This window comes from Phacochoerus africanus, chromosome 4, assembly GCF_016906955.1.
Source record: "Phacochoerus africanus isolate WHEZ1 chromosome 4, ROS_Pafr_v1, whole genome shotgun sequence".
NCBI lineage: Eukaryota > Metazoa > Chordata > Mammalia > Artiodactyla > Suidae > Phacochoerus > Phacochoerus africanus.
This window is the reverse complement of record NC_062547.1, coordinates 74,534,730-74,559,409: the sequence shown is the minus strand read 5'-3', so window position 1 is coordinate 74,559,409 and position 24,680 is coordinate 74,534,730. Positions and strand designations below refer to the sequence as shown.

The 24,680-nt window shown below is 47.5% G+C and overlaps 1 protein-coding gene across 2 annotated transcripts in view; it reads left to right on the top strand.

The window, feature by feature from the left end:
• CHAF1A (chromatin assembly factor 1 subunit A) overlaps positions 1-24,680 on the top strand; it is a 30,321-nt gene that overhangs the window by 1,403 nt on the left and 4,238 nt on the right. For both annotated transcript variants that reach the window (XM_047777467.1, XM_047777468.1), the window contains exons 2-13: positions 1,790-1,840; positions 3,372-4,231; positions 12,212-12,268; positions 14,894-15,123; positions 15,257-15,317; positions 15,815-15,883; positions 18,123-18,349; positions 18,866-19,034; positions 19,189-19,269; positions 19,684-19,776; positions 20,675-20,927; positions 21,874-22,364. In XM_047777467.1, the coding sequence (XP_047633423.1) occupies positions 1,790-1,840; positions 3,372-4,231; positions 12,212-12,268; positions 14,894-15,123; positions 15,257-15,317; positions 15,815-15,883; positions 18,123-18,349; positions 18,866-19,034; positions 19,189-19,269; positions 19,684-19,776; positions 20,675-20,927; positions 21,874-22,364 (2,642 nt within the window). The remainder of the gene's footprint in view (positions 1-1,789; positions 1,841-3,371; positions 4,232-12,211; positions 12,269-14,893; positions 15,124-15,256; positions 15,318-15,814; positions 15,884-18,122; positions 18,350-18,865; positions 19,035-19,188; positions 19,270-19,683; positions 19,777-20,674; positions 20,928-21,873; positions 22,365-24,680) is intronic.

Sequence of the window (24,680 nt, the reverse complement as noted above, 5' to 3'; positions counted from 1 at the left end):
AAGTTTATATACACAAATGTGTTAATTGTTATGTATATGTTTGAACAACCTGGGTCCCTAGATGAGATCCATTTTACATCGACCTGAGGTTGCTTCTGGGCCCAGGTCACTTTTGCTGCACTTATATTAAAGCTGGTGACTCAGGGACATGCCAATAAATCCTGTAGTTATACTAAAAATAAATTTAAATTTAAGTGGCTAAAGTTAATGTATCCTTTAGCTAGCAGTGGGAAGGTTTTTTTTGTTTGTTTGTTTTTGGTAACTGAAAACTTGAGAATGATATCTTGAAATGGGTGGAGAGGATATGTGAGTCTTCTGGGTACCTTTCGTATATTCCAAGCTTGGAAAGGGGATAGGGCAGCTTCATCTAACGGACAGTTGAGTTTTTAGAAAGCCCCAATCTGCTTTTTAAAAGTACTCATATATATACATATATACATACACACACGCTACACATATATATTTTAACTTATATTGGCCAGAATAACTAAATTAGACTTTTCTAAGCCAAATCTAGCAGTTGTCAGCTTCTAAATTTATTCTAGCCATTTCAAGATACCTATCCAAAGATTTGTTTCTATTATGTGCATTTCCCCATCAGCTTTGATATTGTTAGATACTTTTTTTCCGAAGCGTGTGTGTGCAGGAAAACATTCCCCTTGTCATTTCCTTTTTTTTTCCTTCTCTTTACGGCCGCACCTGCCCCACATGGAAGTTCCTGGGCCAGGGGTTGAATTGGCGATGCGGCTGGGACCTACACCATGAGCAGGGAAACATGGATCCAAGCCGCATCTGGCTCTGTAACCCCCTGAGCGAGACCCAGGGATCAAACCTGCATCCTCACAGAGACAACATGGGTCCTTAACCCACACCTGTGGCATAGAGAAGTTCCCAGCTGCTGGCCTACACCACAGCCACAGCAGTGCAGGATCTGAGCCATGTCTGCAACCCGACCTACACCACAGCTCACGGCAACGTTTGTTCCTTAACCCACTGAGTGAGGCCAGGGATCCTACCTGCATCCTCATGGATACTAATTGTGTTTGTTACCTCTAAGCCACAACGGGAACTCCTCCTTGTCATTTCCTGACAGTACTTTAGCTCCAGTCTGGCAAGCTCTGGAAATGCTTTAGTTATATTACCTTTATAACTCTGTTTTAAAAGAAAATAAGCCTTATTCTAATTGTACAGATTTGTTTGTGGGGATTAGAGGGGGTTGTTTTGATTTGCGGTCATATTAATGGTGAAATCCATGATACAGTGTTTTTTCTCATCTCTACTTTTATCCAGTCCTCTTTTCATTGTCCTTTTTATTGTGTTTGTTGATTTCTCACTGTGTGCCAAACCCAAGCCCGTGCTACAGATACAGTTTGGAACCAGTCTCTCTGCTGTCACAGAACTGGCTTCTGTTGCAGGAAGACATAAACACAAAAGTCTCAGAGTGATAATTGCTCAAGGAAGATAAAACAAGATGTCACATTGTCCAAGGCAGAATTTCTCAACCTCTTAACATTTGGGGCCAGATAATTCTCTGTCGTGGGGGACTATCCTGTGTATTGCAGAATATTTAGCAGTATCCCTATCTCCTACCCACTAGATGCCAGTAGCACCATCTCTCCAGTCATCACAACCAAAAATGTCCTTAGACATGGCCAAATGTTCCTGGGAGTGGGGAGAACAAAATCAACCCCCTGAACAACCACTTTCTACATAGCAGGTACTGTATATGTATTTGCTACTTTATTATTTCCAATATTTAATAAATTACTCTTTGCCACTTATTTCACAGCCATGGACTGCAAAGACAGACCAGCTTTTCCAGTCAAGAAGTTAATACAAGGTAACTTTCTGGGGATGGGTTAAATATTTGGTCCTAGTTTATATCCTTCATTGTCTTCTCCATTGCATTTTTAATTCCCATTGAGCAGAGGCCTTCTCTTGGGGTTCTCAGCAGAAGTATCAATGGGCTGGAAGGAAGAAAACAGTTGCATCTTACAGCTGGAAGCTAGGAAACCCATTTCATTACACCTCTGCTCCCTGGAGCAAATCCTTTATAATTGGGTTTCTCTAAGCACTATTGACGTCTTGTAATTTTTTTGTCATGAGGAGGCTATCTTGTATACTGTAGAGAGTTTAGCAGCATTCCTGTCAACCAGTAATGGCTCCAGACATTGCCAGATGTCCTCTGGCAGGCATAGCTACCCATGGTTGAACCAGTTTTTATGAAAAGTGTCCCTAATCCCTTTTGTGTGGGGGGGCGGGGAATGGGTTTATCCTTAGGCCAAATTAGTGGTTAGATTGTATTTTTAAAAGGAAGGTTTCTGGTTTTTTAAAGCTTGATTATTTGGTTCCCCTGTAGCAGTTTGCCTTCTCCTGTGACAACTGAGTTTAATATTGCTGAAAATCATATTAAGGACAGCCATCTTCTGGGGTTAAAGGATTAGGGGCAAACTACAGAATTTTGAGGGTAAGATTATTTTATAAATAGCTCCAGGACAAGTTTATTTGTTTAGTCTATTACATTAGAAAACAGTTAATGAGATGTTTTGGCATTTGAGTAAATGTGGGCTTCTTGGGAATTCACCCATTTCAGTTTCCTTATCTCCTGAGCTGTTGCCATGTGTCTCTTAGAACCAGAAGGCTGGCATGCAATAGGAGGATACTTGTTTCATTGAGAAGAGAAGCTAATAGCCTGGGATGCTAGAGGTGGAGAGAAATCTTTCCATAAACAGATCAATCTCTTTTGCTTTTCAGAATCGAGGCACTATCTTCAAATGGGTTTTCCACCCATATTATATAACTTTGGAATTTAAACTGGATCTTGAACAGATCAGGAAATTTCTCTTTCAAAATTCTGGCAGTGTCCTTGCTGTGAAAACTTGTCAGTTTGGGGCCTTTTAAAAAATTAAGATGTTGGGGGAAAAAATTAGGATGTTGGAAATACATGTAATGAAAATATACCCCCTTTTGGAGTTCCCTTCGTGGCTCAGAGGTTAATGAGCCCAACTAGGATCAATGAGGATGTGGGGTCAATCCCTGGCTTCACTCATTGGGTTAAGGATCTGGCGTTGCCATGAGCTGTGGTGTGGGTCGCAGACGTGGCTTGGATCTAGCATTGCTCTGGCTGTGGTATAGGCTGGCAGCTGTAAGTCTGATTTGACGCCTAGCCTGGGAACTTCCATATGCCGAGGGAGTAGCCCTAAAAAGTAAAAAAATAGAAAAAAAGATAACCCTCTTTTAACCTTTAGAAATTCCCCCTGTCCCAGGCACACCAAAGTCGATCATTTTTTGAGAATGTGGAATATTAAAGTATTGACTGTCATTCTTCACACTCTCACTAAAAAGATGGTCTCCTTCTCTTTTGGTTTCAGCCCGTCTGCCTTTCAAGCGCCTGAATCTTGTCCCAAAGGAGAAAACTGACTTCGGGTTGGACAATACCGGAGGTTCTCAGAGTGCTCCTGTGCAGAGTCAAGTCCCCGATTTAGAAACCTCTTTGGAACACTTGGAGAACAACTGTCACATGGGTTCCGACATAGATTTTAGCCCAAAACTTGTCAATGGGAAGGGTCCCTTAGATAGCTTTTTAAGAAGTCAAGTTGAAACCAGTGTTGACCAGAGCATGGTCATAATCGATTTGTCGGAAGACTCAAGTGACCCACCAGACAGCACTGCGGGCCACAGTAAACTAAATTCTGCAGCCTTTCCCTCTCAGGAGAATGTAAATGGAGTCACAGAAGAAGCTGGAGATGACAGGAGGCTGCCAAAGGCCAGTCAGAAGGACAGGCTGGCATTTCCTGAAGAGGCCCTTTCAGCCATTCCTTGCGAAGCAGAGGAGAGGAACACTGACTCAGGAGGCGCAGAGAGGAGTGAACTCGTGCAGAAGGCCTCACCCCAGTGCTGCCCAGAGCTGCCAGGTGGTCTAAGAACACACTCCAAGAAGGAACAGGATGGCTGGAGTGGAGCCGGGGGCATCCTCTTCAAAGGGAAGGTGCCCGTGGTTGTCTTGCAGGACATCCTGGCCGACAAACTCCCAGCCAAGTCTGCCAAGACACCTCTGGGCCAGGGTGTGCCATCCGAGGGCGAGATGCTGGAGTCCAGCCCCGAGGAGGACTCTGTCCTGAGCCATTCGTCCCTGAGCTCCTCCTCTCCTACCAGCTCGCCTGAGGGGCAGCCTGCTCCCACAAAGCGCAGCAGCCCCAGCCCCCTCCCCACCTCCACACCCATCCGCCGAGTGAGTATCTTCCCTTGAATCAGTACCATAGGAATACAGAGGCAGTATTCTGGGTCAAGCCTCTCACTCTTCACCCAGGGACACTGTTACCCAGATGGCCAGTGGCTGAGTGAGTGAGGCCACAGAGCCGGGTCTGATGCAGAATTCTTTCTGATAGCCATTAGGGGTATTCAGTTTATTGTACACTGGGATGTTCTGGTGGCTCCATTAGTCACTGGTGTATTGGCGCCATCCCGGTAGCCTTGTTCACATCCAATTAACGGTGCAGGTCACCTTAGCTACTACATTAATGACTAATGAGCATGAGCAGGCGGCTGTGACCCTCCAGTCAAGCTTTAGCTTCAGCTCCCTGAACAACTCCTGTTCCAGCACAGACTTGTAGGGCCATTGCTGGTAAGCAATCAGTAAGTGTTTGTGAAGAGACCCTGAGACAGCAGGAAGAATAAAGCAGGGCATTCTCTAGAGTCAGCTCTCAGTTCAGCATGGCCGCCCATTTTAAAAACCTCACCCAATAAAAAAATAAATAAAAGGAGTTCCCATCTGGCACAGTGGAAATGAATCTGACTAGGAACCATGGGGTCACGGGTTCGATCCCTGGCCTCACTCAGCGGGTTAAGGATCCGGCAGTGACGTGAGCTGTGGTGTAGGTCGCAGCTGTGGCTTGGATCCCGTGTTGTTGTGGCTGTGGTGTGGCATAGGCTAGCAGCTACAGCTCCAGTTAGATCCCTAGGCTGGGAACCTCCATATGCTGAGGGTATGGCCCAAAAAAGTGAGAATAAATAAATAAATAACCTCACCCAGAGCAATGAGAACAGGAAAGACCTGACACCATGTTTAAGGGCCCCAGAAGGGTGACTTTTGAAATGTCTGTTGCTGTTATTGGCTTCCAATTGGCATAGTGGCAAGTGTCTGTTCTCACCTGTTCTTGGGGTCCTGTGGGTAAAACTGATGTAATCGGTCAAGAATCCCAAAGTGGGAGTTACTGTTTGGCGCAGTGAAAACAAACCCACTAGTATCCATGAGGATGTGGGTTCGATCCCTGGCCTCGCCAGTGGGTCAAGAATCCATCGTTGCCGTAAGCTGTGGTGTAGGTTGAAGATGAGGCTGGGATCCCTCATTGCTGTGGCTTTTTAGGCTACGGGTGTAGCCCTTAAAAAGAAAAAAAATCCCAAAGTGCTTTGATTTTTTGGTTTTGTAGCGCTTGTGTGTGTTCACATCAAGTTTTCACATAAGATTGGATCCTGGAGTGGAGTCTGTCTTTGCTGTACCTGCTTAATTTGACCATAAACCACCAACCTTGATTGCTTTCCAAAATTTGATCTCGGAGGGACAAGTTATTTTTCCAGAAGATTCCATTTCTTTTACCTCCTGAGGAGATTATAGAATGGGAAAGATGGCTTTCTTCTTTTTTTTTCTTTTCTTTTTTTTTTGCCTTATCTAGGGTCGCATCCGTAGCACATGGAGGTTCCCAGGTTAGGGGTCTAATTGGAGCTGTAGCCGCCAGCCTAAGCCAGAGCCACGGCAACGCCAGATCCAAGCCACGTCTGCAAACTACACCATAGCTCACGGCAACGCCGGATCCTTAACCCACTGAGCAAGGCCAGGGATCGAACCTGAAACTTCATGGTTCCTAGTCGGATTCATTAACCACTGAGCCACGATGGGAACTCCAGTGGCTTCCTTTTTAGGTTCACAGAGTATCAATCAAGAGTGGGGTCATCTTTCTTTCTATTAAGTTTCCAAATGTGGCAGACTGGGATAGTCACTTTTAAAACTTCCATCTGAACTGTTAGTCACCTTCTAAGTCTCTTGCCGTCAGCTATCTTATTCTGTTTTGTCCATCCAATTGCTCCAAATCCTTCCAGGCTGCTGCTTCTCTTTTCCAGAACTACTTGGTCACATGCCTTGTGACAACCATTGAGTCTGGAGTACAGAACATGTACACATGTTTCCATTCTCCTTAATAGCTTCATAGTTCAAGTTTGTTTTTACACCATAGCCAAGCCTGATGATTGGGAAGCCACATAGTTGGACCTTGTCACTAAACAGTGTTCTTGTCTTCATGTTCTTGTCTACTGGTCTAAAGGCCATAGAACAGCCAAGCACATGTAGCAAGTGTGTTGAGTTTAGGAAAGCCTGCCTCTGAGATGCTAGGTCTGAATCTGGACACAGGCTTGGCATTGTTTTTTTATTTGTTTGTTTTGTTTTGTTGTCTTTTGTCTTTTTTTTTTAGGCCCACACCTGAGGCATGTGGAGGTTACCAGGCTAGGGGTCTAATTGGAGCCGTAGTCGCTGGCCTACGCCACAGCAACACCAGAACTGAGCCGCATCTGCGACCTATACCACTGCTCATGGCAATGCCAGATCCTTAACCCACTGAGCAAGGCCAGGGATCAAACCTACAACCTCATGGTTCCTAGTCAGATTGATTTCTGCTGAGCCACGACGGAAACTCCTTGTTTTTTTGTTTTGTTTTGGTTTTTTACAGCTGCACCTGTGATATGTGGAGGTTTCCCAGCTAGGGTTCAAATCAGAGCTTCAGCTGCAGTCTACGCCACAGCCATGGGTCACTGCAGATCCTTACCTGCTGAGCGAGGCCAGGCGTCAAATCTACATCCTCACAGAGACAATATCAGGTCTTTAACCCAATGAGCCACAATGTGAACTCCAGGCTTGGAGTTTTGAGATAGTCTAGAAGACAGAACATATCTCTGTATATAATTCACACTGCAGATGGTGGAGCCTTCAGGCCCCCCAGAGTCTGTAGCAGGAAATCACCTACAGGATGGGAGTAGGGCCCCCTGATGCCAGGCAGTACCAGATATGAGAATAAAATGAAGTGGCCACCAGGAGCCTATGAATGCTATGAGGGTGAGACTGCCTCCAGCCTCAAACACTCAGCTTTCTAACTTATCTCCATCTTTCAGGAGTACTGGGTTTCCTGGTTGGTTGGTTGGTACATAATACCTTTCCCTACGTGGTACCCAAATTTTTCCTTACTCTGCTTACTGTGGAAAATACTTTTGTTTTTCCTTTTTCCACTCTCTACGGCCTCTTCCATTCCAGTCTGTAGGCAGAAACTCCTTGAGGGCTTACAGATTGTTTCCTATTGTTATGCCTTGTATGTGGTTCTTAGTAGGCTCAGTTAGTACTGGATTGAGTGCCATAATAATCTCTGTATTTGGAACCCCTAAGCATTTGCTGGTCCTCTGGTATGTGTGTTGGTTTTTTCTTCAGGAGATCTTGTTAAAAGGCAGATCCTGCTGTCCCTTCCCATAGAGCCTGATATCGTCCCTTGAGAGAGCTTTATTTTGTTTTGTTTTGTAAAGTACTCCCAGGCATCTAGAGAGTCTCTCCTTGAAAAGTAATTTAGGAACACCTCTTTTAGATAATCCAAGGTCTCTTGACTAGCCAGAGTTGCCATTTAGGATCAGAGCTGTTTACCACCTAGGTTAAAACAAAAAAACCCCAAACAAACAGGTGTTCCCATTGTGGCGCAGTGGAAATGAATTCGACTAGGAACCATGAGGTTGTGGGTTTGCTCATCCAGCGTTGCTGTGAGCTGTGGTGTAGGTCAAAGACACAGCTTGGATCTGGCATTGCTGTGGCTCTGGTGTAGGCCGGCAGCAACTGCTCGGATTAGACCCTTAACCTAGGAATCTCCATATGCCTTGGTTGCGGCCCTAAAAAAGACAAAAAAAAACAAAAAACATTGAAACATTTTTTTACAATCCCTATAGACTTTTTTTCTGTCTCCCAGGTTCTCAGTATTGTCTGTCATCTTTTTTTTTTTTTTTGGCTGCCCTGTGCCATGTGAAGTTCTCTGGCCGGGGATCAGATTTCAGCTGGAACTATGCCATATCCTTAACTCACTGTTCTGGGCCAGGGATCGAACCTATGTCCCAGTGCTCCAGAGATTCCACTGATCTTGCTGACCTCCCTGATCCTGTTGTGCCACAGTGAGAATTCCCACTCTTGTCATCTTAGGTTTCTCTATGTGGTGTGTATACTAGGGCCCCCTAGGAATACACAGTATCATTTTGTTTCCTTAGATGAGTAATGTGCTATAAATATGTTTCTGTTTCATTCCAGGGTGCCTTAGCTATTTTTTTACCTTTAGCTGTTACATACTGATGGTGCAGAGGTGTGGATATACTGCAGTTAGCCAGTCATTCTCATTGACAGATGTTTCCCTCCTCTCTTAACTCTTAGCCTTGACAAACGTTAATTGTCATGAACTCCCCTGGGCTGTTAAGTAGAATGGTAGGCTCATAGGAGTGGGTGTGTCAGTTTTTGCCTGCTGGGGCAAAAAAAAATCCCCATGTGACTGGTCCACCTCCTCTCCCCTGCTGTCAGATTTCTACCTGTTGTGGGGCCCAGCCACCTTTCGTCACCTCAGTTGCTGCTTACTATAAGCTCTGCACTCAGAAATTAGACCTCCTTATGTACCACAGAGTGGGTGGACTCTCAGATTCCCCTGAATAATGAGCAGGAGTTTTACTGTACAGAGTGGTTATATCTGCCTTGACTCTTTGGGGTAGTTGATGTGTGTGTGGTTTTGGTTTTTTGGGGTTGTTTTTTTTTTTTTGGCTTTTTAGGGCTGCTCCCTCGGCACATGGAAGTTCCCAGGCTAGGGGTCGAATCGGAGCTACAGCCACTGGCCTCCACCACAGCCACAGCAGTGCCAGATCTGAGCCACGTCTGTGACCTACACTGCAGCTCATGGCAATGCTGGATCCTTAACCCACTGAGCAAGGCCAGGGATCGAACCCGAATCCTCGTGGATCCTAGTCAGGTTCGTTAACCACTGAGCCACAGAGGGAACTCTGATGTGTGTGTTTCAATTTCATTCTGGACCTTCTTTTTGGTAGCTGAGTTCCACATAGGTAAAATGTGTGGCCTCTATTTTGAGAGAGTTCTATAAATACTTGGGCCAAATGTCAAGAAGATATAATTATATCTGTTCAGTAAAGTTCCAAATGTCTAGTAAAGCAATAGAGATACTAGGTTTAAATTAAATCATAGTTGCTCTGGTTATTGGATATCATTAAGCCAGCCGCTGGTGGTCATGTCAACTCTTGTCCTTGGACACATAGCAAAGGGGACAGTTGTGAAAGGCACATCATGATTCTGCTGCTGAAATTCAACAACTCTGGGCAAGACTGAACAAATGTGTCTTCCTACCCAGATACTCTCCTATAGTAGCCTGGCAATCCCAAATACAGCACCTTACAAATCCTGCTGTTGAATCATTCATTGTGGGGGTGAAGTCCACAGGCTTGGCAGGCAAAGTGGATTCTGGAGAGGCAGATGCCTTTTCTTTTTACTTATTTCTTTCTTTCTTTTTTTTTTTGTCTTTTGTCTTTTTGCCGTTTCTTGGGCCACTCCCACGGCATATGGAGGTTCCCAGGCTAGGGGTCGCCAGAACAACAGCAACACGGGATCCGAGCCGAGTCTGCAAACTACACCACAGCTCACGGCAATGCCAGATCCTTAACTCACTGAGCAAGGCCAGGGATGGAACCCGCAACCTCCTGGTTCCTAGTCAGATTCGTTAACCACTGAGCCACGATGAGAACTCCACAGATGCTTTTTCTTAAGCACTTGGTAAGACTGCTTTGGTAGCTGGCATTTCTGTGGGCACCTCCTCATTGAGACAGGGTTGAGCGCTCTGCCAGTCTCATGGCTTGCTTTCTTTTTCTTTTTCTTTTTGCTTTTTAGGGCCACACCTGCAACACATGGACGTTCCCAGGCTAGGGGTCAAATAGGAGTTGGAGCCGCCACCCTACACGACAACCACAGCAATGTAGGATCCAAGCTGCGTCTGCAACCTACGCCACAACTCACTGCAATGCCAGATCACCAACCCACTGGGCGAGGCCAGAGATCAAACCTGCATCCTCATGGATACTAGTCGGATTTGTTTCCACTGAGCCACATCAGGAACTCCTCTCACATGGCTTTCATGATCCTGTTTGGCCCTCTCTTGAGGGAGGGTTTAGTTCAGAAAGGACTTAGCATGTCCTGAGTCCAAAGGATGTCTTAACCTGTAAGTTTCAATTGGTCTTAGTCTGGTCGAAGCTTTCCCAGATAGCAAAATCACTGTTTTTACATTGTTTTGTCAGTACGTCTATTTAAAGAGAGATGGGCTTTTGGTTTTTTCATCTCAACTTTGCCCTTTTTTTTTTGGCTGCCTCCTGGAGTCTAAAATGAGCCCAGGCGGTTATTTCTTTCAGCCTGAATTCTCCCATTCTCCCCATTGCTTTTCCATGTAACAAATGGTTTCATTGCCTGAGTTCCCTGCTCTGGAGACAGCTTAGGCCAGGAGTCTGGACTCCTTGTGCAGATTCCTACCTGGGACCATTTGGCCAGCATGACAAGGAAGTCCAACTATGTGTCTTGGTCAGTCCTTGTTACCCCACGCTCAGTTTGAAACAGAGCGATAGGGTGCTGTGCTCTGGAACATGGGATTCTAGACCAGATTGCCACCTCTGGCAAGCTGACCTCTTTTCCTGGGTGTTCCCTCCATGGTCTAAGACGCACAGCTGTGCTGGGCAGAGAGTACTAATTGGTGGCTCATGGGAATCCAGCTCATGGACATGTCTTAACTTGATTCACATGGTGTTGATTTTTAGACATTACAGGCAAACTTAGGCGATAGTATGGGTTTGGTTCCAGACCCCCACAATAAAGCAAATATCATAATAAAGCGAGTCATACAGGTCTTTTGGTTTCCCAATGCATGTAAGTTATTTTACACTATACGGTAGTCTGTTAGATGTGCACTAGCATTATGTCTAAAAAAAGGTCCATACCTTAATTTAAAAAGGCTTTATTGGAGTTCCCGTCGTGGCACAGTGGTTAACGAATCCGACTAGGAACCATGAGGTTGCGGGTTCGGTCCTTGCCCTTGCTCAGTGGGTTAACGATCCCGCGTTGCCGGGAGCTGTGGTGTAGGTTGCAGACGAGGCTCAGATCCCGCGTTGCTGTGGCTCTGGAGTAGGCTGGCGGCTACAGTTCTGATTAGACCCCTAGCCTGGGAACTTCCATATGCCGCAGGAGTGGCCCAAAGAAATAGCAAAAATACAAAAAAAAATAAATAAATAAAAAATAAAAAGGCTTTATTGCAAAGAAATGCTGTCGTCTGAGCCTTTTGCAAGTTGTAATCTTTGCAACAGTAACATAACAGATTATTGACCACAGATCCATAACAATATAATGAGGAAAAACTTTGAAGTGTGAGAATTGCCCAAATGTGACACAGAAACACAAAGGGAGCAAATGTTGATGAGAAAATGGTACTGATAGACCTAGTGGATTCAGTGTTGTCACAGACCTTTCAACTTGTTTAAAAAAAGAAAATGGATGAGACAGGTTGAGTGGAGGCATGCACTGAGGGTTTGGAATGGAAATGCTATAAAATTTGGTTGTGATCGTTGTGCCACTATAAATGTAATAACAATCCATTGAGTAATAAAATAATGCAAAAAAAACCCCAAAAACCTGGGAAGTACAATTTTGTAAGTGCTTGTACTTATACTTCAGAGAAAATTCCCACTGTCAGCCTCTCTTGGGAAAATCAGAAGGGGCCTAGTGTTGGGCTTCGAGCCTGTAAGACCATGTCCTCTCCAGTTGGCTGCAGACCTACCAATCTGTGTTGTCCTCCTGATGCCAGGGCCACTGGCCTTTGCTTTGTTTTCAAGTGTAGCCTCCTTTTTGCTTCTCTGCCTCCTGTTTTCATTATCTGCTTCCTGGTCTCCTCTTTTATCTCCAGATGCAGGTGTGTGCTCAATCATTAGAGTTTATGACCCAAATAAGATGTTTTGGTCTTGTTTGGTGAAAACTGGTCACCTGGAAGTTTTCTTTGTTGTCATTTACATAGTGTTTCCTCCTTCCCCTTCCCAAGTACTGTGCGATGAATTAGACATGTTAAAGTAGTTGAAACAATCTGTGTTTACAGATCAATGTCTTTCCTTTCAGATGAGTAAGAAATTGGTCAAAGAATCCGCAGAGAAGAACAAGATGAGACTGCAAAGAGTAAGATGTTTCCCCTGAAATAGTTCTGTTGTGCTTTTTGCAATACACAGGAAGCAAAGCCGTTTGCACTTCTTTGGTCCATTTTTCACTTTCGCCTGCCTGTCTTGACCATCACTTTGACTCTTGCTTCAGTTTACATAGCTGGGTCCCATGCTTATGGATTGCATCATTTTTAGCTTTGCTGAATCCTAAGGCTTTGCATGAAGTCTTTTCTAAGCTTTTGTTACTACTGTCATAGTAGTTGGGCATTCCATTGTGGTTCATTAGCACCACGTTCTAACTGAGCTTACTGGCCCTTCCATTGTAGTTTAAAAAGAACCCAGTCCTGAGTTCCCATTTTGGCTCAGTGGTAGCAAACCTGATTAGCATCCATGAGGACGTGGCTTCGCTCCCTGACCTTGCTCAGTGGGTTAAAGGATCTGGCATTACTGTGATCTGTGGTATAGGTTGCAGATGTGGCCTGGATCTGGCGTTGCTGTGACTGTGGTGTAAGCTGGCATCTACAGCTCCGATTTGACCCCTTGCCTGGGAACTTCCAAGTACTGTGGGTGTGGCCCTAAAAAGATACATACACAAGGAGCTCAGTCCTCCCTGCACAGGCTCCTATGCATAGATCGAAGTTCTCGCCTTCCCAGGTGCTGTACCTTGGTGGCCTCTACGCCAGATGGGTGATTATTGTTTAATGGTTCCCTGCCAAGTCTTTGATTCTGTTATCTGGGGGTTACCACGTTTCACACACAGCAGTGAAAGGGTCTTTCTATTGGGTGAAGGGCAGAGAAGGCCCTGGATTTTTTCCCTCTGCCAGCTCAGGGAAGGGGTGTTAATGATAGCTGTGAGTTCACTAGGTGCTTCTTGCACCATCCACCATATGGTTGTATTCAATTTTTGTGGGTCAGATTTTGGTGGCTCTTTAGAATTTATCTCATTCTTCATTGGAATTTCAAAGATAGGCCCCTGGGGGACAGGGATGGGGTGGGACTTGGGTGTGGCTGAAGAGATCTGATTTACCCATGATTCCAAAAGCCTTCTGTCCTCTTAGGAGCAGAGATACTCCTTACCACCTGCACTGGTCCAGACCAGCCCTTCTTCAAGTATCCCATGTATCAGGTGTGGAAGGTACTTGGCAAGAATGTTCGCATACTTCTAACTGCATGCCTCCATAGCTTCTGAGAAAGGGAGCAAAGGTTGATCAGGGCAGAGGGTAGAATATTCTCTAGGGACAAGGAGATAAGCACAGGTCCAGACCAAAAACTGCATTGTCCGGCTCTTACCAAAGGTGGGAAGCCCACCTCTGATGATTTTGGTCCTTGAAAATTACCCCCTGCCGTGTTAGGAGATTATTCCTTCCACCTGGGAGGTGAAGCTTATTTCATATAAATTCAAGATTATATAATAACTCAATGCCCCGGGCCACATATGAATTCTTTGGAATGAAGATCTGATGTGGTAATAAAATGAAACGTTCCTGCTTTAAAGAACATCTAAGAAACCAGCTATTTCCTCCTGCTGGTGATGAAAGGACGCTACTGTAGTCAGAGATCACTTTTGGTCCCTCCTTAACATCTGATCTTTTTTTTTTTTTTTTTCTTTTTCTTTTTAGGGCTATATCCAAGGCATATGGAAGTTCCCAGGCTAGGGGTCTGGGAACTACATCTGCAGCCTACACCACAGCTCATGGCAACTTGGATCCTTAACCTGTTGATTGAGGCCACAGATCGCACCTGCATTCCTCATGGATACTAGTCGAGTTCATAACCAGCTGAGCCACAGTGGGAACTCCTTAACATCTGATCTTTCAGATCCCGAGAAATGTTTGTTTTTTGAGAAATTGTTCTAAAGAGAAAGAATTTTTTCATTTGAGAAATGGTTTTAAAGATTTCAAAAAGGTTTTTTTTTTTTGGCTTTTAATTTTTATGTGTTCTCATTTTTCCCCAGTGTTTTAAGACTTACTCCTCAAGATCCCCATCCTTGCCTTATCCCACTCTCCCATTTCAAAAGAAAGAAAAGAAACCTGGAATAGTTTGGAGGGGGTTGTAAATGTTTTTGTTTTGAAGGTAGGGAGACAACACCTGTGGGTGTTTTGTGTGTCTATTTCACCATGGCGTTCTCATCAAATAAATTCCGTTGAGACATAATAGCAGGTATCCTGGTAGGCAGCCCAGAGGTACTTAATCTTTTTTAATTAAGTAAAAATTGACCCATATCCCACATTTAAGGCTGTTGTCTTTTTTTTTTTTTTTTTTAGGGCCACACCCATTGCATATGGAGGTTCCCAGGTTAGGGGTCTAATCAGTTACAGCTGCCAGCCAACAGCACAGCCAGAACAATGCAGGATCCGAGCCGTGTCTGCGACCTACACCACAGCTCATGGCAACGCCAGATTCTTAACCCACTGAGTGAGGCCAGGGATCGAACCCACAACCTCATGGTTCCTAGTTGGAATCGTTTCCGCTACACCACGACAGGAGCTCCTGTAAACACATCTTATTTTGAATTGCCCATGAAGCCATGTGGCCTAATCCTCATCCCCTTTCTCGCCCAGAAAAAAATACCATGGACTGAAACTTCCCTTTTGTGGAAGGGCACTGACCAGCAGGGCTAAGCTGTTGCCTGTCCCTGTTGCAGGATAAGGAACGTCTGGGCAAGCAGCTAAAGCTCCGGGCTGAGAAGGAAGAGAAGGAGAAGCTGAGGGAGGAGGCCAAGCGGGCCAAGGAGGAGGCCAAAAAGAAGAAAGAGGAGGAGAAGGAACTGAAGGAGAGGGAGCGGCGGGAGAAGCGAGAGAAGGATGAGAAGGAGAAGGCAGAGAAGCAGCGGCGCAAGGAGGAGCGGCGCAAGGAGCGCCAAGAGGCCCTGGAGTGCGTGTTGCCCCTTCCCCGACCCAAGCCCAAACTCCCCTCCCTCTCCCAATGCCCATCCCCTGTCTCCCAGGGACAATTCCCCATGCGCGGGCTGTGCAGGTTGCCTAAAACTGAGTTCAGTGTCTCACAGGGCTAAGCTGGAGGAGAAGCGGAAAAAAGAAGAGGAGAAACGGTTGAAAGAAGAAGAAAAGGTAGAATCTTCCTCCAGAACTTGCACCTTCCTGTGTGTTGAGAAGTGGGGTTTCCACCTGGTTGCTGCCTGATAAGAGTCCATGAGGTGGGAAGCCAGTGCCCCCAAGGACTGACGCGTGTGTGTAAATAAGCTGTTTCTCATGCCGGCCTGTCATGAGCTTGCTGGCTGGATGCCCTGGTCCTTCTGCCACAAGACCAGCTCTGACATTTTGAGGTTGCCTGCTTGTGGGCTGATGGGTTTTGAGAACTAACAAAAATAATGCTTTCAACTTGGGGTTCAGTTCTAGAGGCTTCTGCATGTTTTAAAACAGTTTCTCCTGGGAGTTCCCTGGTGGCCTAGTGGTTAGGATTTGGTGCTTTTGCTGCTGCTGCAGCCTGGGTTCAACCCTGGTCTGGGAACTGATATCCCCTATTAAGCCACTGCACGCCATAGCCCCCCCCCCCAAAAAAAATTCTCTTCGTTTCTTCCTTGTCCTCATCTTCTCTTATATTGCAGCGCATTAAAGCAGAGAAGGCTGAAATCACAAGGTTCTTTCAGAAACCAAAGACTCCACAGGCCCCCAAGGTGAGCAGTTGGCTTTCTTTGGCTTTACTTTTGGTCTTTTTCAGGCTATTCCTTTTGAAAAATGAAAGGATGTCTTCTGACCCACTGGCTCCCCTTTCATCAAGAGGGGTCTCTGCCTGCCCAGGGAGCTTTGATCTTTGGTAGAGTCAGGAGGTTGAGTGTCTTGTCATTCACCGTGTCCTTGAAAAGGCAAAAAGTGAATCATTTTCCAAGTGTTTAGAAGTTGCTTCATGAATAGTTTTTGCTGGGAGCTGTGTGGGAAGGTGTAAGAGAGGAGGGGTCCTCACGCTGGAGGGTTTCTGCTTAAGATGGGAGGCATAAAACAGCACTTGGAATTCAGCACATAATTCTGTGTCCCCCGTTGCCATCCAGTCACCTTCTAAACCAGCCCCTGCCAGTAGAGACCCCTTCATCCCCCTCCTTCCATCCTCCAGAGGTAACTCACCTCCTCCAGTGCAAGGGTGTCCTTCCAGATCTTTCTCTGGACATTTACATCCCTTTGTATATTTGTGTATTTATGTACATGACAGTTATGAATTTACTGTGTTACCACTCTGTTCGCTTAGCTGTATCTTGGATTCTTACCATGTTGGCCCATCTTCATACTTTTTCGTTGCTGTGTAATGTTTTGTGACGTGGTTCATGGTTTATATCCCTCTTCCCCTGTTGATCCCCTCTCCAGAGAGGTGTGAATGTCACCAACATGCCTCTGTAGAGGTAGTCTTGCCACTGGGTCCTGGGAATGAATGTTCACAGAGTTGTATTTGTTATTGTCCAAGTGCCCTCCCCTCAGGAAATGCCAGAGGAAGGTCCCAGTCCTCCAGGGCAGGAAAATATGTCCTCCCTGCCTGCCAGCTACCAGCACTAGACAGGATGAGTTTTCTTGTAACCGTGCCAACCTGATGGGTGGGAAAACATCTTTGTTTCACTTTGTTTTTCCTTGATTCCCAGTGCAGTTGAACATCTTTTTGTGTTATTCTATTTATTTTTCTGCGACAGGTCAATTTGTTTCTTACCCATTTTTCTACAAGACTGGCTTTTTTCCCCAGATCTCTGAATTTTATATAGTCTAGGTTTTCATTCTTGGTGGGGTACACTGCACATACTTTGCCTCAGTCCATTACTTGCCCTTTGACTTAGCACAAAAAAAAAATTTTTTTTTTTCTTGGTATTTAGGGACACACCCATGGCATATGGAAGGTCCCAGGCTAGGGGATGAATCAGAGCTACAGCTGCCAACCTACGCCACAGCTCACGGCAAGGCAGGATCCCTGACCCACTGAGCGAAGCCAGGGGTTGAACCTGCATTCTCATGGATACTAGTCCAATTCACTTCCACTGCACCATGATGGGAACTCCCAGAAATTTTTCATTTTAATGTCAATATTTTTATTCTTTTATGGCAGTATGGCTTTGGGATGGAAAGCTTTTTGTATCCTGTGATTATAGACACATTCTAATTTATGTCCAGGTTTTTTGTTTTAGCTTGTTTTGTTTTTTATGCTTAATTCCTTAGCTTAGTTGGAATTCTTATGCCCATGGTGTGGAGTGTGGCCCTAACATTTTCCCCCATGGATACCCGATGTTCCCAGCACCCATTTGTAAGAACAGTCTGTTGCTTCTTGATCTCAGCTGCATGTGGGACTCACCAGGGAACTTTAAAAAAAACAAAAAAATCACTGGGGCCTGGATCCCATCCCAGAGAATCCAACAAGCCTGGTTTGGGCATTGGGATTTTTAATACCCCCCGGATGAGACTGCCACCCAGCGCACAGTGGAGGATGCCAACCTCAGCCATTATTTTCTCACTGGGGTGCAAGGCTGGCTTTCTTACACCCAACCTCAGAGGCGTAGGCTCTCCTCCTAACCCCCTATGTTGTCCTCCTGTGCTGCCAGCTTTGGGATCCACGAACACAGACATTCACGATGCTGAAGGAGCTTGGAGAAAGGAACTCAAACCTACTAGGGTTTACTGAGAATGATTCTTAGGACACAGACACCCATGTTTCAGGTTCATGGCAGGCTTTGGCTCTGTGTCCAGTCATTTTGTACTGTAACAGTGTGGCTCTGGTAAGCTGGTCACCTTCCTAGGCCTTTTCTAGAAACCCAAGTAAATGGCATCACAACACTTCTCCTTTGACCTACCGACTCAGGTGACTGCAGAGTACTAGGTTGCATGTCTGGTGGCTCCTCCTCGCCACTGCTGAGCCTGCGCTATCATGTCCCTTCTCCATTTCAGACCCTGGCTGGTTCCTGTGGGAAGTTTGCCCCTTTTGAAATTAAAGAGCACATGGTCCTCGCCCCTCGCTGTCGTACCACCTTCGACCAAGACCTCTGTGATCAATTAGACCAGCTCCTGCAGCAGCAGAGTGGTGAATTCTCCTTCCTGAAAGATCTGAAAGGCCGACAGCCCCTGAGGTCTGGACCCACAGTGGTTTCTAACCGGAACACAGACCTCTCTAACAGGTTAGTGCTGCAGGAGACTGCTGTGTGCCCATTGGTCAGAGCCCTGGGTTCTGATTGCTGCTGAGTCCTGTGGCCTTGGCTCGTCACCTCCCTCCCAGGCCTCAGGCCTCAGACTTGGGTGTTTCATCAGACCTCTCTTCCGGCTTCCTGTGAGCCTCCAAAGCCTCTCAGGCATAGTGGCCTTGCAGAAAGCCACAGCTTCGGAGTGCAAGCTGCCTGTCCTGCTTCCAGGCTCTCCCAGGACAGCAGCTTCCCTGGCTGTTGGTGATTTACTTGTTCTCCACAACCCCACTTTTGAATATTTGCTATGGGGCAGCAACTCAGCAATTGGGTTTTTCCCTCCTTGTGTCATGTCCCTGGAATAAATGTTAGCCTGCTTTGGGGGCAGATGGTGCTGCTGCTTCAATGCTACCCCTCTCTGTAGTGTTTATGGCCTGCTTCCCTAGGAGGAAGGACTCTGGTGAGGGCTGAGCACGCACATAGAGGGCCTTCCTAAACAGATGCTTCTCTCCTCAGTGACGTGGTGATCGTGGAGAGCGGCAAAGTGGATGGTGTTCCCGAAAGGAGGAAGTTTGGCAGGATGAAGCTCCTGCAGTTTTCCGAGAATCACCGACCAGCATACTGGGGGACATGGAACAAGAAGACGACGGTCATCCACCCGAGGGACCCCTGGGCCCAGGACAGGGTGAGCATTCGGACAGCTGCTCCGGACCCTCTGCACTTCCTTCTCTGTGCCATTTCAGCTGGGCTTGTGGTCCCATAGTGTTCTGACTTTTCTGCTCTGCCTTTCCCTTTCAACCCTGAAGACGACAGTAACCATTGGGTATTTGTTTTCTTAGAATCTCCTTGACTATGAAGTGGACAGTGACGAAGAGTGGGAAGAAGAGGAGCCAGGGGAGTCCCTCTCCCACAGCGAAGGGGTGAGTACAGCCAGAAATACTTGTGGGTTCCCACCAGAGGACCTCGATAGCCCTGGAGCGGACTCCCTCTCAGACGGTGTCCTTAACACCTGGATTTCCAGCTGCTTTTAGAAAACCTTTATACAGGGCAGTGCCCACCTACTTCTAGATGGGCCCATCTGCTCCCTGCTTCACCAAGGTCCCCACCACTCCCTCTGCCTTACCTCTGGGCCCTGCTTACTGGGTTCTGCTCAATACCTCTGCCCCCGCAATGGGATTAGTTAATGGGATTTTGACTCGTCCCTTAGGGTGTCTATAGGAATGACTCTCAAAGAAGTAGAAGGCTTTTTCTTTCTTAGATGTTCACAGATTAAAATTTTAAATGAAGCACCTGTTGCTTTCACACATTATGAACGTACTTTTTCTCTTTTTGAGGATGATGACGATGATGTGGGAGAGGATGAAGATGAGGACGACGGTTTCTTTGTGCCCCATGGGTACCTTTCTGAGGATGAAGGGGTAACTGAGGTGAGGAGTGAGCCGTGATGGGTGCGTGGAGCTCATAGCTGCTGCTGTGGGAGTGGTGACATAGATCCCAGCTCACCCCAAGGCTGATTGCACATGGATCTCGTTCCTGACAGCCCCAGAGGCTCAGCCCCCCTCAGCAGCTTTCTGAGTCTGCCAGATTGTGGAGCTTTTGAGGGAGCCTTTTCTAGGGCTACAAAGGCCTGCCAAATCATGGTTATGGGTAGTGGGGAAACCGTGACAGGTTCAGCGCCACTGGGGGAATGATTTTGTCTCAGAGGCAGACTTGAAGGGCCTGTGTTCTTCATATGTTTCCAGCCAACAAGGCAGACAGGTGTTGTCGGGCCTACAGCCTGTATCTGTCTTAAACAGTGGCATTAGTCTGGGGTGGGAAAGGCCTAGAATGGCAATTTCAGCTCCAAGATCACATGTTAACTAGAAAATCCGAGAAGTTCTCTGGTGGTCTAGTGGTTAGGACCTGGTGCTTTCGCCACCGCAGCCCAGGTTTAACCCCTGGTCTGGGAACTGAGATCCCATGACAAACCATTGCACACTGTGGCCAGGAAGAAAAAGTCCAAAGTGGCGTTACGAGGCTTACTGGCAAGATAATAAAAATACCTGTGACACTCCAGTGGTGGCCAGAGGGGCAGATGCACCTAAGACGCTGAAAGAGTGAAAGTACCGTTTGTCATTCAATCTAAAAATGCTCTCTGCCCATTTCATCGCCTATCAGGGCTTGGAAGAGGGACAACTAGATGTGAGCCTGGGGAGCTGAGCGGGTGCCCTTCTGCACTGGCCCTGTCTCTGCAAATAGCTTTGCCCGCCCCAGAGGCCAGGGCCGAGGGTGTCGGGATGCGAGGGAGTGAGGACCCTGAGCGGGTCTCTGCTCTCTAACTACAAGGAATGTGCTGACCCGGAGAACCACAAGGTTCGCCAGAAACTGAAGGCCAAGGAGTGGGACGAGTTCCTGGCCAAAGGGAAGAGGTTCCGCGTCCTCCAGCCCGTGAAGATCGGCTGCATCTGGGCGTCCGACAAGGACGGTGGCGCTGATCTGAAGGTGCTGCAGCAGTTCACAGCCTGCCTTCTGGAGAGTGTCCCTTCCGAGGAGGAGCAGACGCCCAAGGCCTCCAAGAGGGAGAAGAGGGACCAGCAGAGTGAGTGCCAGCTCTGGGCGGGGTGGGGGGTTGGGCTTCCACCTGCTCCAAGGCCCAGGTACTTCCCAGGCCGGATGCAGGAGTCTTCTTAGGCAAGTAGAGTGGTAATTTAAAAGTTCTTTAAGGAGTTCCCATCGTGGCGCAGTGGTTAACGAATCTGACTAGGAACCATGAGGTCGCAGGTTCGATCCCTGCCCTTGCTCAGTGGGTTAATGATCCGGCGTTGCCGTGAGCTGTGGTGTAGGTCGCAGACTCGGCTCTGATCCTGCGTTGCTGTGGCTCTGGCGTAGGCTGGCAGCTACAGCTCCGATTAGACCCCTAGTGTGGGAACCTCCCATATGCCGTGGGAGCGGCCCAAGAAATGGCAAAAAGACAAAAAAAATAAATAAATAAAGTTCTTTAGCAACAAAAACAGCAAATGCCAGTGCTTGCTGAGCACACCTGTCGTTTCTGTGGTTCTCACGAGTGCAGCGTGGGGCGGCTACTTCAGTCAGCCCGTTTCAGCGACTGGCACACGCACCCCTAGCTCTTCAAAGCCAAAGAGGGCCTGCCACTCAGAATGAGAACGTGATGACTGTTACTAAGGAAACGGGCGCCTGAACTAAGGCATGAGTTTATCCAAACGAATCCTGCCCAGTGAGGCTTTGGCTTCTCAGAATCTCTTCTGGAGCGAGTTCCTGTGTCTTAAATCTGCTGGGAGAAGGTGGTCCACACTAAACCTATCATAGTGGTTATTTCGTGATGTGTATATGTCATGGCATTATGCTGTTCACCTTAAATTTACACGGTGCTGTGTGTCCATTATATCTCAGTAAAACCTGATGGAAAATAGGCTTCCCGAAGCTGACCATGTCCCTCACTCAGTGACAGATTGAGGTACCGGATGCAGTGTTTATCCCTGTTCTCCCTGTGTCTCACACCCCCCATGTCCCCCTCTCCCCGCCAGTCCTGGCCCAGCTGCTCCCGTTGCTGCATGGGAACGTGAATGGGAGCAAAGTCATCATCCGGGAGTTCCAGGAGTGCTGCCGCCGAGGACTGCTCAGCAAGGACTCCAGCAGCCCTGAGCGCACCTCCGCCAGTCCCCCAAGCCCCGGCCCTTCCCGCCCACAGACCCCCACTGCCGGCGAGGACACTGCCATCCCCTCCAAGGCCAGGCTCAAGCGGATTATTTCTGAGAACTCGGTGTATGAGAAGAGGCCTGACTACAGGATGTGCTGGTACGTCCACCCACAGGTGCTGAAGAGCTTTGCCCAGGAGCACCTGCCCGTGCCCTGCCAGTGGAGTTATGTTACCACAGTGCCCTCGGCCACCAGGGAGGACAGTGGCAGCGTCCCCACTCCAGGGCCCAGCCAGGGGATGCCCATCTCACTCAAGAGGAAGTCAGCGGGCAGCATGTGCATCACCCAGTTCATGAAGAAGCGTAGGCACGACGGGCAGGTGAGTAGTGGGCTGGGGAGACCCTGCAGCGGCTTTGTTAATTTGAACTTTCTTTTTAAAGCAGTTTTAGATTTACAGCAAAATTGAGGTGACAAAACTGAGGGGAAGGTACAGAGATTTCCCATATGTCCCCCCTCCCATGCCCAGCTTCCCCCACTGTCAGCGTCTCTAACCAGAGGTGTGCATCCATTAAAACCAGTGAGCCTTTGTGGACACATCACTGTCCCAGACCCCACCATTTACTTCAGGGCTCACTCTTGGTGTTGTGCATTCTGAGTTCGGTCAAATATTTAAGGACATGTTTCCACCATTACAGTGTCATACAGAATAGGGTATGGCCCTAAAAATCCTTTGTGCCCCACCCTTTCATCCTTCCCTCCCTCCAGCCCCTGGCAGCCCCTGATCCTTCAGTAGTCTCCATAGTTTTGCTTTTTCCAGAATGTCCTATAGTTAGTATCATGCAGTATATAGCCTTTTCAGATTAGCTTCTTTAACTTAGTAATGTGCATTTAAGCTTTCTCCCTGTCTTTTCATGGCTTGATAGCTCATTTCTTTTTAGCACTGAATAATGTTCCATACGGCAGCTTTTAGTTTTTGCATCCATTTAACATAGTTACTAAGAGCTTATTCTGCACCAGGTATCCTGCTAGGCCTCATAGACAGTTGATGAGCAAATAGGAGACAGAGACAGGGGTCCATGAAGCAAACAGTCGCATAGTTGCAGACTGACAGCACATGGAAGCGGGAGGGCATGGCCCCGCCTGGAGGTGGGCAGGCTTCCTGAGAGACAGACACTGGTCCACAGAGTGAAGTCACCAGTGTTGCCTATATCCAGAGGCAGGGGCCCCAGCCTCAACCTTGGTTAATATTTGATTGCGGCATATGGAGGTTCCCAGGCTAGGGGTCAGATCGGAGCTGTAGCTGCTGGCCTATGCTGCAGCAACGCCAGATCCAAGTCGTGTCTGCAATCTACAACCACAGCTCATGGCAACGCTGGATCCTCAACCCACTGACCGAGGCCAGGGATTGAGCCTGTGTCCTTGTGGATGCTAGTCAGATTTGTTACTGCTGAGCCACGATGGGAACTCCCTGATTGTTCTTTTTCTTACTGGAATACGGATGTAAGTGAGTTCATCTCATATCTATTCTTACTAGAAACCTGGTTTATGGTGTGAGCACTGGGTCCTCGTTTTAGGCAGGCATCTCACAGAGCTAGGATTTGGGGAAATTCAGTTTTAGAAGCATGAGACAGGTGCAGTGAGAGGTAGATCCCCTGCTCACATCCAGGGCCCTCCTCAGGAGGGCGCTGCCATTCCCGGAGCTGCTGCTGAGGAATGGGTGGTGACTGAAAAAAGGGAGCCAGAGTGTGCACCCCCTTGGCCCAGCTCCCCTGCCTGCTCCCTGACATTGGTCGTTTCGTGGCCACTGGGATGAGGCAGGAGAAACGGCCCCTAGTTTGGGGTCTAGCCTTCTCCCTGCGGCCCACAGACAGCTGATATCTCTGATGCGTTGGAAATCTTCCTCAACTGTCACAGCAGGAAGGACTCTCAACAGTCTGGTGTGGTCGGGTTGGCTGTTCCTGTCACTCCTCAGACCCTGTCCCCGTGAAGCCTCTGGGCAGGGCTTGGTATGGGGTAGGGGGAACCCACCTGGTTAGGAGTCAGTGGTCCCAACCCCACAAGCAATTTCCTCACTGGGCCTCCACCCAAGATGGTCTGTTATGTGTTGAAGCTGTGCTTCAGATGGTCTTAGAGGGACTGCAAGTGTGGCTACTCCATTGAAACCAGCTGGGGAGGAGTTTAAAATGGCCAGGACTGGAAGACACCCACCCCTTTGTCTAGGCAGAGTTCTCGGGCTCCTGCCCCCATGAGTCCCCCTTCAGGTTCTCGTATGAGGGACACAGCGGTTCTCTTGGTGCTGCTCGTCCTCATGTGTTTTCGTGACCTGTGTTTGTCCACATGGAAAATGGCGATCTAGTCCACATAACCTGATTCCTCACGCGAGGTACTTGACGTGGATCCTTACATTTCACTGGTACCTTGTTGTTTACAGAGCCACCAGGAGAGAGAAAATACTCCCCAAATAAACTGGGTGCCTCTTCCCCGGGTGAGAGGGGTTGATTTGTGAGTCAGTGAAATGGGGCGTTTTATCCCATGAGACACTTGTGAACAGCAGTCAGTGTGGTGAGAACTCACCGAAGTCTACACAACCAGTGAGTTGCACCCCAGCCTGGGCTTGGGCCTTCACTGCTGCACCTGGGAGCCTAACTGTTCTAGGCATAAGCATGACTCAGAGAAGAGGTTAAAACCTTCACAG